Source organism: Chiloscyllium plagiosum, unplaced genomic scaffold (genome assembly GCF_037043375.1).
Source record: "Chiloscyllium plagiosum isolate Xiang-an unplaced genomic scaffold, Cpla_swu_hap1 HiC_scaffold_22, whole genome shotgun sequence".
Taxonomy (NCBI): Eukaryota; Metazoa; Chordata; class Chondrichthyes; order Orectolobiformes; family Hemiscylliidae; genus Chiloscyllium; species Chiloscyllium plagiosum.
The window spans coordinates 52273158-52289395 of NW_028270160.1; the positions used below are offsets into that span (position 1 = coordinate 52273158).

General features: G+C 39.5%; 1 protein-coding gene across 3 annotated transcripts in view; it reads right to left on the reverse strand.

The window, feature by feature from the left end:
• Nucleotides 1–598: 598 nt before the first annotated feature.
• The window catches only part of pcdh15b (protocadherin-related 15b), a 1538224-nt gene continuing 1522584 nt past the window's right edge, over nucleotides 599–16238 (reverse strand). For all 3 annotated transcript variants that reach the window (XM_087999065.1, XM_087999066.1, XM_087999064.1), the window contains 2 exons: nucleotides 11648–11783; nucleotides 599–4344 (listed from right to left, as the gene is read on the reverse strand). In XM_087999065.1, coding sequence (XP_087855191.1) covers nucleotides 3769–4344; nucleotides 11648–11783 — 712 coding nt within the window. In that variant the 3' untranslated portion in view covers nucleotides 599–3768. The remainder of the gene's footprint in view (nucleotides 4345–11647; nucleotides 11784–16238) is intronic.

Sequence of the window (16238 nt, forward strand, 5' to 3'; positions counted from 1 at the left end):
CAGGCAGCAACCAAAGAGCAGGAGAGTCGACTGATGAAGAGCTTATGTTTGAAACTTCATCTCTCCCGCTCCTGGGATGCTGCCTGACTGGCTGTGCTTTTCCAGAGCCACACTTTTTGATTGTAAATTTATCAGGCTTGCTGATGGTCCTAAGCCTCCATAAAGATAAATTACATTTTACACTCACGTCAAAAACATGAAAACACAAGTATATAATGGTTGGAAATGATTTACAGAGACATAGGAAAGGATCATGGGATTAACAGTAGATATGTCAGTTCACAGTTCTGGATAGAAATGATAAGCAATTGAATTCCAGGTAGATCTACGTAGTACCAGAACAGTCAAATATATCTATAGATTGGACAAAGCTTTAAATTGCACTGGTCAGACTACATTTAGGAAATTTGGGTCATCATGCCATGGAAAGAATACATGCATTATAAAGGGTACAAAGTGTTAGAAATTAAACCCAAGTGTAAAATGGATGAACCATAGGAACAATCTAAGAAGTTTATACTTTACAGTTAATGAGAAAAGCTAGTTATTGGGGGTACCAAACAGTGTAAATAAAATAAAACAAGATTATTAATTAAAGGTAAGGAAAGGAAGTAGAATTTAAACATATAAATTATTGAAAAGTGAATTTAAAATAGAAATTGTAGAGAACTCCTTTGCCCAATAAGAAGGTAGTAACTTAGAATGGTTGAACACAAAAAAAGTACTTCTGCGTAAAGTTCAAGTTCCTGTAAAAGAAGATCAGAAATAATAACAGGACAGCATGGAAGCTCACTGGTTAGCACTGCTGCCTCACAGAGCCAGGGATCTGGGTTCCATTCCACCTTCAGGTGACTGTCTGTGTGAGTTTGCATATTCTCCCCATGTCTGCATGGTTTTTCTCTTGGTACTTTAGTTTATTACCACAGTTCAAAGGTGTGCAGGTTAGGAGTTTTGGCCAGGCTAAATTACCTATAGTACCCAAGGATGTGTAGGTGAGGTGGATTAGCCATGGGAAACGCAGGGTTACAAGGATAGAGTAGGGGGGATTGGGTTTGGATGAATTATTCTTCAGAGGGTCAGTGTGGACTTTGATGGGCCAAATGGTCTGCTTCCACACTGTAGGGATTCTGTAATTCTATTCTATATTAAGGGTAAACTTCAATAGACTAATTAATCATTTTCATACATGACCTGCTTTAAATTTACTCTCTTCCTGTCAATCCTAAACTGATGTAAATGCTTTAACCTAAACAATGTAACAGGTAGAGAATCACATTTGCTGGGATAAACTGACATCGGTGAATTCAGCAACATTAATGGACTGTTACCTGGATATAATAAAAATATTCTGCAGTAGAAATTATATAAATAGTTGCAAATTGTTTGGACTGGAGAAGGTCAATTTGTGAGACATGACTGACTTAAAAGTAAAAAGTAATAAAGTTTAACAGAAACCAACATCCAAATTTTAAAACTTAAAATAATCATATTTTTAGACCAAATATTTAAAACTTTGCTCAATGCTACACAATTTTATGACTATAATAAATTGCAATTGAAATAATTGAAAATTATTAAGCATTTTTAGGTAAATATTTGCCCATGTCAAATCTTTCACAAAAAAAAACTTCAAAGGGAAGACTTTGAAGCAAACAATGTGGAATTAATAATGAGATCAGAAATTACAATTAGAGAAAGGGAAAGGAAACCTTGAATAATAAGTTTTAAAGCACATCATTAATAGGAGACGATAGGTAAAGAAAGATGGAAATAAAGTGGGACCTTCGTTTAATTAGTATGAATGATGATGTTACCGAATTATCTAAATTTACAGAAAAGTGAAATGGTGATGCTGCTATTGTCGAATATTCTGCTAGCATTTACTGTCCAAGTACATTACTAAGGAGTGTCCAGGTGGACAATAATGGACAGCTGAGACTCAGCATTGGTTTCTATTTCATTTGAGTGGTCCAGCCTGAACAATAGCCAGTGTCAAAATAATATGCACTGCATCCTGTGTTAGTTTTGCACATAATATCACAGAGAGAAAGAGAGAGCACGAGAATTCTATGTGAGAACAGGAAGAATAAGTTACCCATAGATCTTGCAAAAACCTGATTACAATTGTGTTCTTTGTGTTAAAAAGTCCAACTTTGCAAAATTTGTAATGTGACTTGCCAACTAATACATAAAACCTGCAATTGTTGTTTAGTCAACACATCAATAATGTCATCCACTGGTGAAGGGAGAGAAATTCAGTTATCAGCTGTAATTCAGAATCTGTCAGGATCTATTCTGAAATACATTAAATGAGATTGCAATCAGTTAAACGAGTTTACCAGTGCAAAGACACATGTCCTGAATACATTATTCTTATACAGCAGGCAAAGCCAGGTATTCTGTTTAATTTTTGGCCATGTGATTTCATCACAGAGATCGTGTGGAAAGTTTATTTTGTCTCTTTTGATGTGCCAGCTAAAAGGAGCAACATGTCAGAAACACTTGCACAGACTTTGGGAGATGTCAGAATTACGCAATGCTACACCAGCAGATAGTTCATTAATTATTAAACCTCACATGAATATTATCACAGGGAAAGTAGGATTCAAGAGGTATAACTATTTCGATTTATGAACCTTCTTGTCATTTTGATTTTAAATCTGCTTTATGCAGCAAAAGTTAAGATGCATCAAAGCTCAAAACCAATTCTGTGAAAATATTGAAAGGATGCGCCATTTTTTATTCATTAAAACGTATGCTACACCAAGTCTTGGAAGAATCATATCACCAGGTTTGCTAATATTTCACATTTTTAATTGCTGTAAATTAACTGACGTGCATGGGCATCTATTCCCAAAATGACGGGAAGAAGGGATTGGGGAAAGTGGAGAGCTGTTCCATAAAATACTACGTTTGTTTCTTAGACAATGGGTGTGAAATTTGTTTATGGCAGTCGCATAAAACAGGCTTTCAATGAATCGTACACAATTTTTCAACATGCATGATCTTCGTCCTGCTGAAGTTCACACAATATTTTAAGCTCTTTTCGCAGACACATTCTGCAGACTTGCTGTCATTTTTGCTTGGTCTGATGTGAAGAATCTTGGCAATATTTTCCAAATCAATGAAAAATAAAAACTGGCACAGTGTACATCGGCTTGTTGATTTGCTACAAGCCTGTTTCAAACAGCTGGCATAGACCAATTTTACCCCCAATATATTTAGATGCTTCGATCAATTGCTGAAGGCAATTGGATTTGTCAGAATGAGGGCACAGTTTGAAATCAGTGAAATCTACAGGCATCTGCAAAAATGGATAAGAACACCACTACATTTAATGGAAAAGAACCAATTTACTTCAGAACCTCACAGAATGAACTTTTAGTTTTACTTCAAAGTGATTCCCAGGTAGGGCAAGTGTCAGTACTGAGTCTATTACCTATATTTCTATGAACAAGCAAATAATATCTTCCCTCTGACAATCTTTCATGTCTTTTGAAAAGTTAGCGACTATTTTGTGAGGCCAAACATCTAAAGACCAACCACAGTCAGAGTGTGAAATTACTCTCCTATTTAGAGTCCTCCTAGCATTTAAAGGTTTTGACCATTTCTGCAAAAATTGGAATGTGGATGCTTGTTGAGCGCATTGAATGCAAATCACATTAATCAAAATATATGCTTGAGGTGAATAAATTGAAAATCATTGTTACTTTTCCACAGTACCCATAAAAAGTGAATTTTACCATTAGTATCAATAAAAATTCTAAATCACAGTTTTGTCATAGGTATGTGAAGGTTATTCCAAGGTCCCATCCACAGTTCTTCCTCATCTGACTGTGTTTGATCACTGTGGGACTCAAGCGACTCCTTAGGACCTTCATTGTCGACAGCTGTTTCTTGATCATCTGTGCTTTTCCCTCTCTCATTTTTTGCCTTTACCGTGCTCAGTCTGGACAGGCAACTGGTAGGCCCAATGCTGGTGGAAGCCATGGAGCTACTTGATGGTCTTGCATTGAGATTATCATTGCTGCAAGAAGCTGTCGCATTGGCCAATGGATTGTTCAATGGGATCTTTTCCTCCTGTGTTGCTGCCAGTTTGTCTAGTTTCTTAAAATGTTTTCCTACTCTTGCAGGGGAAGTTGCTTTCCCATTGCTCGGTGGGCAACTACGTCTTGTTCTTACGATTGATCCATTTTGAGCAATGTAGATATTACTGTTAATGTTGCTATGGTTGTTTGGGTGTTTGATACGAAGCCTTTGTGCTTCTGGAGCACTGTCCTCACCAGTTGAGCTGGTTTCATACTCACGATCTACAATCAACTTCACTCGTTTATGACGAGACAACTGTGTGAGGAGGAACAGAAATAGTTTAGACAGGCTTGTGATGTTATTCAACCTTTTTAAACATAGCCTGAATTACATATCAGTTTTTTTGGATCAAACCTTGACCATATTGAAGAAGTGTCCTCCTTATCAACAACAACATGCATTGACAAAGCAACACTCTAAGCAAAACAATGTCACAAAATGCATGAAAGTGGTAACTGGAAAATAGGCATGAGGCCAAAGCAAGAGAGATTAACAATGACTGATTTGATTTGAAGAGTGAGTTTGAAGGCGGATCTTGAAAGAAGTGTGAAGTAGCAAAGGGAATTCTTCAGAGTGGGACCCAAGTTGTTGAAAATGTACCATCAATGATGAAGGGATGGTGAGAGACAGAGGAAGTCAGAGGATGAAGAAAGTTGTTATGCTGATGGACATTGGAGAGACAATTGACTATAGATGGGGAAACAGGCAAGATAAGGAAGGACAGGTTGATGGAAGGGACGCCATGAAATTTTGATACAATAAGTGAACTTTTGAAAAACTTTATGACTTCTAAATAAGATAATTTCACACGGCAATCTTAGAAAATCAACTCCATGCAGTACGATGGATATAGGTATTCTGATTAATTTAACATGTAAACACAATACAGGAAATGTTGAGTTCAGTGGAAGGAAATTAATCATACTAATCAATAAAAACAAAATAAACCAACAAAAGTTTGTTACTCAATGAACTGATTTCATAATAATTGCTCTGTGTTAGAGAAGCACATGTTATAACCACAGGAGCAAAAGTCACAGCAAACATTACGATCCAATTCTATTACTTTGCTGATTAAAAATAAACTCATTGAAAAAACAACCACAGCAAATATCAAAACCACTCTTAGAAATTGTTTTGAACACCTGTAGTTCCTTTTAAAACGATGTTCCTGAGTCTGAAAGATCTTCGTTCTCTTCTTGCAGAACTCCTCCATCACTGCTGTGTTCATTATATTCTGAAGCTGTACCTTTGCTTAAACTTTCACTCCCACTAGATGCATTGACTGTTTTATTGTCTCCTGACTCAGAAGAACTTAGGCTTTCCATTTGATTAGAAATGGCTGCACTTATCAGACTATGGTTCATGCTACTTCTGCCACTAATGCTCGATCGTTCAGTACTCTCACTAGGACCTGATTCACTGACGTTACTTTCAGTACTAACATTCTGGTCATCTGCCACCTGACTGTAAGCGCTGATACTTCGACTAATACTTTCAGAAGTATTTTGTTGACTGACTGTTGACCCGGATGTTGGCCCATCAGTCACACAACTAGCTTCATCTTCACTGTCCTTACTTTCAACATCTTCATTCTCTGCTTCAGAGATGGTACCTTGGACTTCATCCGATTCTTCCTCAATGATATCCTCAGATCCACTGGTGAGCATTACTGATGAACTTACACTTGTTCCTCTCGTTGAAAACATTTCACGTGAACTACTCTTACTTCTTCCTATGGTAGATGTCCCACTGCTTTTAATACTTTCTTGAGGTGACAAGCTTAATTTTTCTTCAGAACTGCTTAAGTCTGTTGTTTTCTGACTGACCTCACTATCTGACATCAAACTACTTGCTGTTGCTACTGATGTACCCTTGCTTCCTTGGGATGCCGTTTTGGAACTTGTTGCTTGTGTTGACATGCTAGTAGTGGTGTCTTCATCAGATTCATCTGATACTTCAGCAAAACTACATGATGCAGATTCAGTTTGAGATGGTGTCTTTGATACTGAATCTTGACTTTGTGTGTCAGTCAATCTGCTCTGTGAAGTTTGTCCACTTTTAGAACTAGGTTTTTCAGAGGTTTCGCTTTTGGATTCTTTATCAAAATCAGATTCATCCTCTTTATCTTCCTCTAAGTCTTCTTCCTCTGGTTCAGATTCTGTGACATCTTCTGTTGCATCTGATTCATCATCTTTTTCTTCATCTGAGTCTACTGTACTTTCAGTTGTTTCATCTTGATCTAGTGTCACTTTGAGGTAGTCTTTATCTTCAATTTCTGATTGTTCAAGACTACTTACTGACAAATCATCTCTAGTCCTTTTAGAAGAATCACTTTTCTTCTGAAGGTGCTCACTATCTTCTTCAGAAGCATCGCTCCTTTCCTCATCACTCTCTGCCGTGACACTAATTGAGACTTTTGATTTATTTTCTTCTTTTTCAGATATGCTACTTGTCTGAGTCTTAGATTCATCTTCTTGTTCACTTTCAGCAACTGAAGTCTTACTGATTGAGCTTTCTGATTTACGCCTGGGCTGTAGCTGTTTAGAGATTTTGATGCCTTTCAACATTTTGCCCATTTTCTTTTTCTCTGTTGGCTTTTCTGTTGACTTCTGAAAATAGCTGCCATTAATGACCATACTTCCTGAGTCACCATTTTCCAGACTATCTTGGCTTTCCACATGGCGTGCAGACACAAGTTTAGCATAACTAGAATCCTTGTCACCACCCTTGACTTTCTGAAGTATCATGGGAAATATTTTTGCCTTCTTCCATCGAGAGTGACATGAAATGGAAGATTCCACAAGCTGCTCGCTGCCTGCCTCTCCTTTTCTGGATTCTGTTGATAATTTACTAATCTGCACCACACTCTTCAGCTTCCTCTTTCCTTCTTCACCTTGAACCTTTGCTGCTGCCATTTTCTTTGCAACTCCCATGGTGCCTGCTTGCTCTGGATCCCCACTTGGACTTAATGCTTCACCCCTTGATGTCCCTGCCTGAGCCTGATCTCCTCCTTCCTGCTTTGTGCCTTTCCTAATAGGACCTTTGCCTTGCTGCGTAGCCTGAAATTATGAAAATGGGACTGGTATTAAGCAATGTATGTAGAATTATCATGGGCAAACAAAACACTTCATTTTTAGACATGACATTCATTTCCATTGGTCATAGAAAGGAGGACTTACACAACTATTACATCTTCCATATCGTCATTTATTCCCAATGGTTTTTCTAGCCATTTAATTACTTTTGAAATGTCATCTCTGTTGTTATGTAAGTAAATATGACTTCCAATTTGCAAAGTCCACCAAATGATCAACTGTTTTGTTTGATATTGGATGATAGGTAAATATTAGCTGTAACAGTGGGAAAATTCCAAACTTCATCAAGTATATTTTTCTCAAATGCAAGTACTTTTAAAGATGGACAGGACAAAACAAACCTTAATCCAATTTTTATTTGTTCACAGGATGTGGGTGTCACTGGCTAAGCTGGCAATAATTGTCCTTGAGAATATGATGGGTGAGCTCCATTCTTTAACCATTGCATTGTAGATATACCCACAGTGCTGTTAGGAAGAAAGGTCCAGCATTTTGATCCAGTGACAGCAAAGGAACAGCTGTTGGAAGTCAGGTCGCTGGCTGGAGAGGAACGCTAGTGATCACATCCATCTGCTGCCTTTGCCCTTACGGTGGTAGAAGTTATGGGTTTGGAAAGCGTTGTCTTGAATCATCCAGCAAGGACATAGATCCTTCCATCCAACCAGTCCATGCTGAACATAATCCCAAACTAAACTAGTCCCACTGCCTGCTCCTGGCCCATTTTCTCTTCCAAACCTTTCCCATTCATGTACTTATCCAAATGTTTTTTAAATGTTGTAATTCTACTTACATCTAGCACTTCCTCGGGAAGTTCACTCCACATGCGAACCACGCTCTGTGTAAATAATTTGCCCCTCATGTCTTTTTAAAAGCTGTCTCCTCTCACCTTAAAAATGTGCTCCCTTGTCTTGAAATTCCCCATTCTAGGGAAAAGACAACTAACATTAACACTATCTCCCCCCCCTCATTATTTTATAAACTTCATTAAGGTCATCTCTCAACCTCCTATGCTCTAGTGAAAGAAGTCCCAGCCTATCTTCATAACTCAAGCCTTCCATACCTGGCAACATCCTGGTAAGTCTTCTCTGAAACCTCTCCAGCTTAATAATCCATCAGAAAAACTTTGGTGTGTTGATTTGAATTGATGTGACTTACAGCCACAAAGTATAGATTGGGTTACTATTGCAGGAACGAGCTGGTCATAGTCATAGTCATAGAGATGTACAGAACAGAAACAGGCCATTCGATCCAACCCGTCTATGCCAACCAGATATCCCACCCCAATCTAGTCCCACCTACCAGCACCTGGCCCATATCCCTCCAAACCCTTCCTATTCATATACCCATCCAGATGCCTTTTAAATGTTGCAATTGTACTAGCCTTCACCACTTCCTCTGGCAACTTATTCCATACATGTACCACTCTCACCCTAAACCTATGCCCTCTCGTTCTGGGCTCCCCCACCCCAGGGAACAGACTTTGTCTATTTATCCTATCCATGCCTTTCATGAGTTTATAAACCTCTATAAGGTCACCCCTCAGCCTCCGACGCTCCAGGGAAAACAGCCCCAGCCTGTTTAGCCTCTCCCTATAGCTCAAACCCTCCAACCCTGGCAACATCCTTGTAAATCTTTTCTGAACCCTTTCAAGTTTCACAATATCCTTCCAATAGGAAGGAGACCAGAATTGCATGCAATATTCCAAAAGTGGCCTAACCAAAGACTTGTTGAGTCGCAACATGACCTCATGAACATGTTCAAGAAATTAAAGAGTTAAAAGAAGCAGAGTAAAGCATTTCCTGTTCAGGCTCCAGAAGGACAAAGAACAGAGGCCCGAGGTAGTGTGTATTAACATGTTAGCCAATGATATGCTTCCAGCTTGCTGTCTCAAATCAGAATTCGCTCAGCTTGCAGGGATTAAACTTCATGCTTCTGATGGCAAAAAAAAACCTCTAAAATTTAATCCTGCTCGAGATACAGAAAATCAGGCAGGAGATAGAGCTGTGTTTATTGAAGGAAGTACAGAAATAAAGAAAATGTGAGGAAAGCAGGCTGCTTGATGCTAAAAGTGCAGCAACATGTGGCTGACATCTATAAAGTTTGCACCAAGCTGTGAGGACTAATCACCTACTTTGCTCCAGGATAAATTTATTTTATTTTGTCAATGGTTAAAATTGGACAGAGTTTCCACTGAGTGGCAATCTCATGCAAGTTGCCTCTTCAGCCCTTCTTGTTTTTTTTATGAAGAAGAGAACTCTATATTTCTGACAGGAAGTTCTGCTCAGGTCTCCATTAGGAAAGCACAGCTGCGCTTCAATTCTGACAATGGTTTTGTGGCATAAAACTGTCAGAGGAAGGTAAACCACCTCCCCACTCAACTCTGCTTGTTCTGACATTAAACATCCTGACAGTCAATTTGACAGCTGCTGTCAATGGCTAAGTACAGAAGGTAAATATGAAGCTGGGTATTTTAAGTGCCAGACGGGTGAGGAGGAAGAGGATTTCAGGGCTAGGATGCTAGATGAGTTAGGGGAAGGTTACCAAGTCTGCTAGCTGGGTACGGTGTCAGCTGGGGTTGCATTAGGGCACCAAAGGTAATTGCCAGATGGGTAGTTGTGGGCTGCAAGGTAAGTAGGGTGGCAGGGTAAAAGGGTGCCACATTGGTAAGGAGCCAGGTAAGTAATGCAGTGTTTAGGGCAGGTCAGTATAAGGGAGTGAAATTGGATTTGGGGGTCAGGTTGTGTTGGATCTGGCAGCGATGAGTTTGGGTTCTGTTGGGTATGATTAGGGAGGAAGGTGGCCAGGTGGGGTCCAGAGGCAGGTTAAGCCATAGAATCCCTACAGTGTGGGAGTGGGCCATTGGGCCCATCGAATCTACACTGACCCTCTGAAGACCACCCTAGCCACACCCACTCCCCTACACAATCCCTCTAACCCTGCATTTCCCATGGCTAATCCACCTGGCCTACACATCCCTGGTCACTATGGACAATGTAGCATGGCCAATCCACCTAACCTGCACATCTTTGGGAGAAAACACACAAAGACAATGGGAGAACATGTAAAATTCACCCAAGAGTGTAATTGAACCCAGTCCTTGGCTTTGTGAGGCAGCATTGCTAACCACTGAGCCACCATGCCACTAATTGGGTCAGGTTGGATACTGCAGAGCAGGAAGGGGATGTTAGGAGACCTTTGATTGGCCAGCAGCTTCTGTCAACCCAGGATAACAGTGTCAAGGTGATGAGGGTGGCATTTGCTCAATGCTGAACACATCCAGCTGCAAACGTACTCTCCAAAAGGACAAAGAAAGCCGCGCCTACAGTGTCTGGAGTGCGTACCATCTACGAGATGTACTGTAGCATTTCTCTAAGTACCTTTCAAACTCAAAAGCTCTATAAACAAGGGCCACAGTCCAAGTGTTAGGCCATTTTGCACTGAGATGAGGAGAAATTTCTTCACTCAGAGAGTGATGAGCCTGTGGAATTCTCTGTCACAGAAAGTGGATGAAGCCAAAACTTTGAATGTTTTCAAGAAGGAGTTATTTACAGTTTAAAATTAAAGAATAAAATATTAAAAGAATAAAAGGGTATGGGGGATAAAGCAGGAACAGGGGACTGAGTTAGCCATGATCATATTGAATGGTGAAGCAGTCTCAAAGTGCCCACTCCTGCACCTATTTTCTATGTTCATCGCCGAGAAGAATAAAGGTTCCTGGAAACACTATCATCTGTAAATTTCCCATTAAGTTGCAAACTATCTTGAATTGGTCAAATTCCTTGGCGTTCCTCCCTAACAGCTTTGTGGGTGCACTTCCACCAGATGAATTACAGCAGTTCAGGAAAGCAGCAATTCAAGATGGGGAAAATTAAACAATGGAAAATGGTCTCCTTTTATCAGGTCATTTGTGATCCAGCTAGTGTTTCACAACAATCCAGAAACCTCCACAACCCTTTCATGGTGCCAGACTGCAGGTGATGAGAATTGACTCTATTTTGTAACTTTTCAAAATGGGATACGAATTCTTAACCTCCTGATGTTTTAGTCTGGTATCAAAACCACTTTGACCTAGATAGTGAGTTAGCTTGAAAGGCTTAAGGGATTTATCAGATTCTTTTACTCCCATTTTTTCTACCAATAAGAGAATTAAAATAAATGGACTATGCTTCAGATATTTTGGAAGAGATGATCAGTATTGAAATTCACCTTCTACTTTAATGCTGAAAACCATGCAAATGTTAATAAAATATGGAAAACACCAACACATACATCATATTTTATGATGAGTTGTATTGACCAAAAAAAAATTCTGCTTTTCTTATTTTGAGCTATATAGGAAAACAAAGCTTTGATGCCATCTCTTTCAAAATAATTCATATTTCCTGGTTCAAAATATTTTTTTCCATAAAAATTAATACATAAAACTCGAAATGAAAAACATATATTCTTTGTATAACTACCTCTGCATCTGCATTTGATCCCTGTGGGCTATAATAATAGCCACCATCATCTTCCATGACCACCTCTCCATAGTCATCATACATTCCAGAGGGTGAGATTAATCTTCGACGACTGCCGTACTGTGGGACCTCATACCTAGAATTGGGGTCAGAAATCGATGTGTTACTATCTCTTGTTTTAGACAAAAAAAAAATCCACAAGGTATTTAAACTCTCTTTTCAGTCAGCTCACTTATCAACAAAAGTTGGCAGATGCAATCAATCTAACTCTGTGAAGGTTACAGCTTATTTAAGATTTCAAGCAATTGGCAATGCTTGCAGCAAACCTACTTTCACCAAACTTATTACAAACTTTAAGTTTTATTTTTCATGTGAAATGCATCAATGCTCAAGAAGTAAGTGTGCACAATTAAAGATCACATCATCTAACTTGCATTCTTGTACAACTTTTGAGTAAAATATTATAAAACATCCTTTTAGGATCCAATAACTGTTTTCATTAGATTAATGTTTATCAACAAAAATCTCATAAAATATAGGCATACAATAGTTATAACTGAGTATTTTGTCATCTTAGATAAGATTGAGCATATTTACGTCATATTTAAACTTTGTAGAGAACAATAGCTAATATTAATAAAAAGGAATAATAAAGGATAATATGATAAGCCAAATGGTCTAATTATTTAAGGAAGCTGTCCCTCAACACTAATCAACATGGTGTTGGCCAAGGTTGTCAAAGTGGATCAGTTAAATAAACCAAAGCCAAATTCAACAGTTTTTCCAGTTTTTTTGACAGGGCACAACCTCTGGTATGCAATCACAACTAAATTGTGGCAATGTTTCGCATTGTGAATATATTAACTTTTAATTCCTGTATGTTGTGCTATTAAAACTTTACCAGTTACATCAAATTGAATCAAATAAATCATAGGGCTTAACCTCACCATGTTTTTGGCTAATTCTGAGTTGAGTCAACTTTTTGGTAGGCTTTCTTTCACTGTGAGGTCAAGCAAGTTCTCTCGCCCTATCTGACCAAACTCGCCTCATTAACTACTGATCGCACCCGATGGTATCTCTCACGTTTCATTTCTGCCCCATCTTACCATCTGCTCTTCCTGGAACAACTCATTATTCACAGTCATAGAGTCGCACTGCGCGGAAGCAGACCCTTCAGTCCAACCAGTCCATAGTGAACATAATCCCAAACTAAACCAGTCCCATCTGCCTGCTCCTGGCCCATATCCAAACCTTTTCTATTCATGTACTTATCCAAATGTCTTTTAAAAGTTGCAATAGTTCTCACATTCACCACTTCCTCAAGAAGTTAGTTCCACACACTAACCATCCTCTGTGTAAAAGATTTGCCCCTTGTCTTTTTTTAAATCTCTCTCACTTTAAAACTGTGCCCTCTAGCTTTGAAATCACCCATCCCAGGAAAAAGACAACTATTATTAACTTTATCAACATCCCTTATTATTTTATAAACTTCAATATGATTGCTTCTCAACCTCCTCTGCTTCAGTGAAAAAAGTCCCAGCCTATCCAGCCTTTCTTCAGAATTCAAACCTTCCAAACACAGCAACATTCTGGTAAATCTCTTCTGAACTCTCTCCAGCTTAATAATCTCCTTTCTATAACTGGGTGAACAGAACTGGACACTGTACTCCAGAGGAGGCCTTACCAAGGTCATAGATTAGAGTAGTGCTGGAAAAGCACAGCAGGTCAGGCAGCATCCGAGGAGCAGGAAAATTGAAGTTTCGGGCAAAAGCCCTTCATCGCCATTTTTCCAGAACCACTCTAATCTAGACTCTGATCTCCAGCATCTGCAGTCCTTACTTTTGCCTTATCAGTGTCATGTACAACTTTAACATGACTTCTCAATTCTATCCTTGAATTCGCAGCACCTTTTGCATCTGCAATACAATTAAAAGTCCATTGTACAGCTAGCCAAACACTGTCAATCTACAGCAGTCCTGTAAGTTGTTGACATTTATCCTGCACATGGCACACTGGGGAAATTTATTCTCCCCCCTCCGCCCTTTGTGGACAGGAATCTGGAGTTACTGCTGGACAGGGTAGTTATGCAGGCAGGATTCCCTCTTCCAGGAGAAAGTGAGGACTGCAGATGCTGGAGATCAGAGCTGAAAATGTGTTGCTGGAAAAGCGCAGCAGGTCAGGCAGCATCCAAGGAACAGGAGAATTGACATTTCGGGCATAAGGCCTTCCTGAAGAAGGCCTTATGCCCGAAACATTGATTCTCCTGTTCCTTGGATGCTGCCTGACCTGCTGAGCTTTTCCAGCAACACATTTTCAGCTCAGGATTCCCTCTTCCCCCAAGATCTGTACAGGAGGCCATAACACCAGACTATACCAATCTGGTCTGAGGCGGTCTCATTGGTTAAAACAGTCTCAGCTGCCTGGATGGTTGCCCACGACATTAGGAAGAAAGTTAATGTCCTTCACTTTGCCAGTGTAAGGTCCATGATCTTCTCTATGATACATCACAATCACTCCATCTTTGAAACTGTACCCATCTCAAATCAAGGCTCATGCACTACCACTCTCTCTGTTGCCTGCAACTATTCTCCATTTGCTGCCACCCACACCAACTAACCCTGCCTGCCCTCTGTGCTGCCTTTTCACTCACTTGGGACATCTCCACCTGCAGCAACAGTAATAGCTGCGCTGCTTGCTTTCATCTTACCAATAGCTGCCTCTCTCTCAATCCGTAATTGGACAGGAAATGTAAGAACGGGTGGCAGGCTGCCCAACATTTGGGAGAGGATTCTGACTCTGATTGTCCCAAGCAGGGTCTGGACTGGTATAGGAGGCTGCCCTTGAAAGGACTGCTGCCAGCCATGGTGATCTTTGTGTCTGCACTACAGAGCATGGTGATATAATGGTAATGTGATCCTTGTGTTGCTGACTGAGGAGATAAAGTACAAAAAGGCAAGACAAGGTAATGCAGTGAAGGGATGTTGTGAACATGCAGGCAGGGTCAAAGTGAGTAAGCACTGTGACAGCAAGTGAACAGGCTAGAGATACAACCTGGTCCAGTCTATGATCTGGGTACATATCCCTGGAAGCCCAGTGTCCTCGCTGTAACATTACAATGATACAGCCAGTACAGCCTGGGTTATAGCATTGAAGTGCAGAAGTGACCTGTAAATGGGTAGGACATGTAGTATGAGTGTTGTTGGAGGCTGGCACATGTCAGATGCCAATGTCCATGGATATGGCACCCGTGTAACATGCCCAGAGATGGAGGTGCCCGGTGTCCAACATCGGGCTCATTTAGAGCAATTGGCTAGTTGAATTCACCAGGTTCCCACACTGGTTTCCGTGTTGAGTTTACTGATGTCTAACTTCTTTGGCTAGTTTGGTAAAGTAAGAATCGAAATATTAATGACGCAAGTTGCAGTGTTTACCAGGTGCTTAATGTCAATTGGCATTTCATTGCTGCCCAGAATTAATCTTGCCATGATGTTTGTGAAGATGTTGGACCAAGAGGACCTCAACGTTGACATGGACCTCGCCATATTTTTCACCCTATACCACTTTTCACCCTAAATCTTACTATGGCACACATCGCTCAGATCCCCATAAGATTCTGATATGACATTCAACTATTTGATTGAAATATTTTTGGATCTGATAGAGGCTATTTAGAATGGTTCCTTTGTTCACAAAATGCTATCACATAAGGCAACCAATTTATCTGTGCTAGCTCACAAGGACAAACTCATACAAGTCCGGAAGCATTGCTAACTGGAAGGTAGTTAAGGTAGAAATTCATTGCAGACAGTTGCACAGAGGCAATATTAGGTATGCTGCCTGTAATGTGCAGTATTAGATATTTAGTTCCGCTGCTTTTAATTTAATTAGATGTGAAGTGCTGTGAACAACAGGCAACTGAACGAACATCACCCTATTACAGCTCGAGATGAATTTCTATCCCATTGACTTGAACCTATACAAATGCTGTTATGTCTCGTTGGCTTTAAAAAGGGTCTAATACTAAATTCATCTGACCAGTTGACATTAGTCTTGAGCATTGATATTGACTGCAAATTTATTTTCAGAATACAGTTACTGCTGAATTCCTGTGGTCTATTAAACTGCTTTTAATTCTAATATTATTCAAGCTGTTTGATATATGGTCTCTCAGTGAGCCACATGTAACATTCATTAACTCATGCATAAATTTAGTACAATTAATGAAGAATGAAGGTAAAGGTATATGAATTAATTGGGTTTCCTTGATTTCAAGGTATTGATTCCAATGTTATTACAACATAATTTTGTTAGCAAAATATATGTATACCTCTATATCAGATAGCTTCAGTTTGCTTAGAATGTAAATATCCCTACTGTAATGATTACTATTCCACACATCTCAGGAACTGAAACTTCACCATGGAACTGAAGGTCTGAGAAAGTCTCTTGAAGGTTGGGACATTACTGTATCATTTGCTGATCAGATGTAATCTTATTTATGAGCAGATAATTGCAAACCTGGAATAAAATTGCTTCAGTATCACAATCATTACTGCTAACCTTTGTGCATGATTAGCCCATTAATCCATGT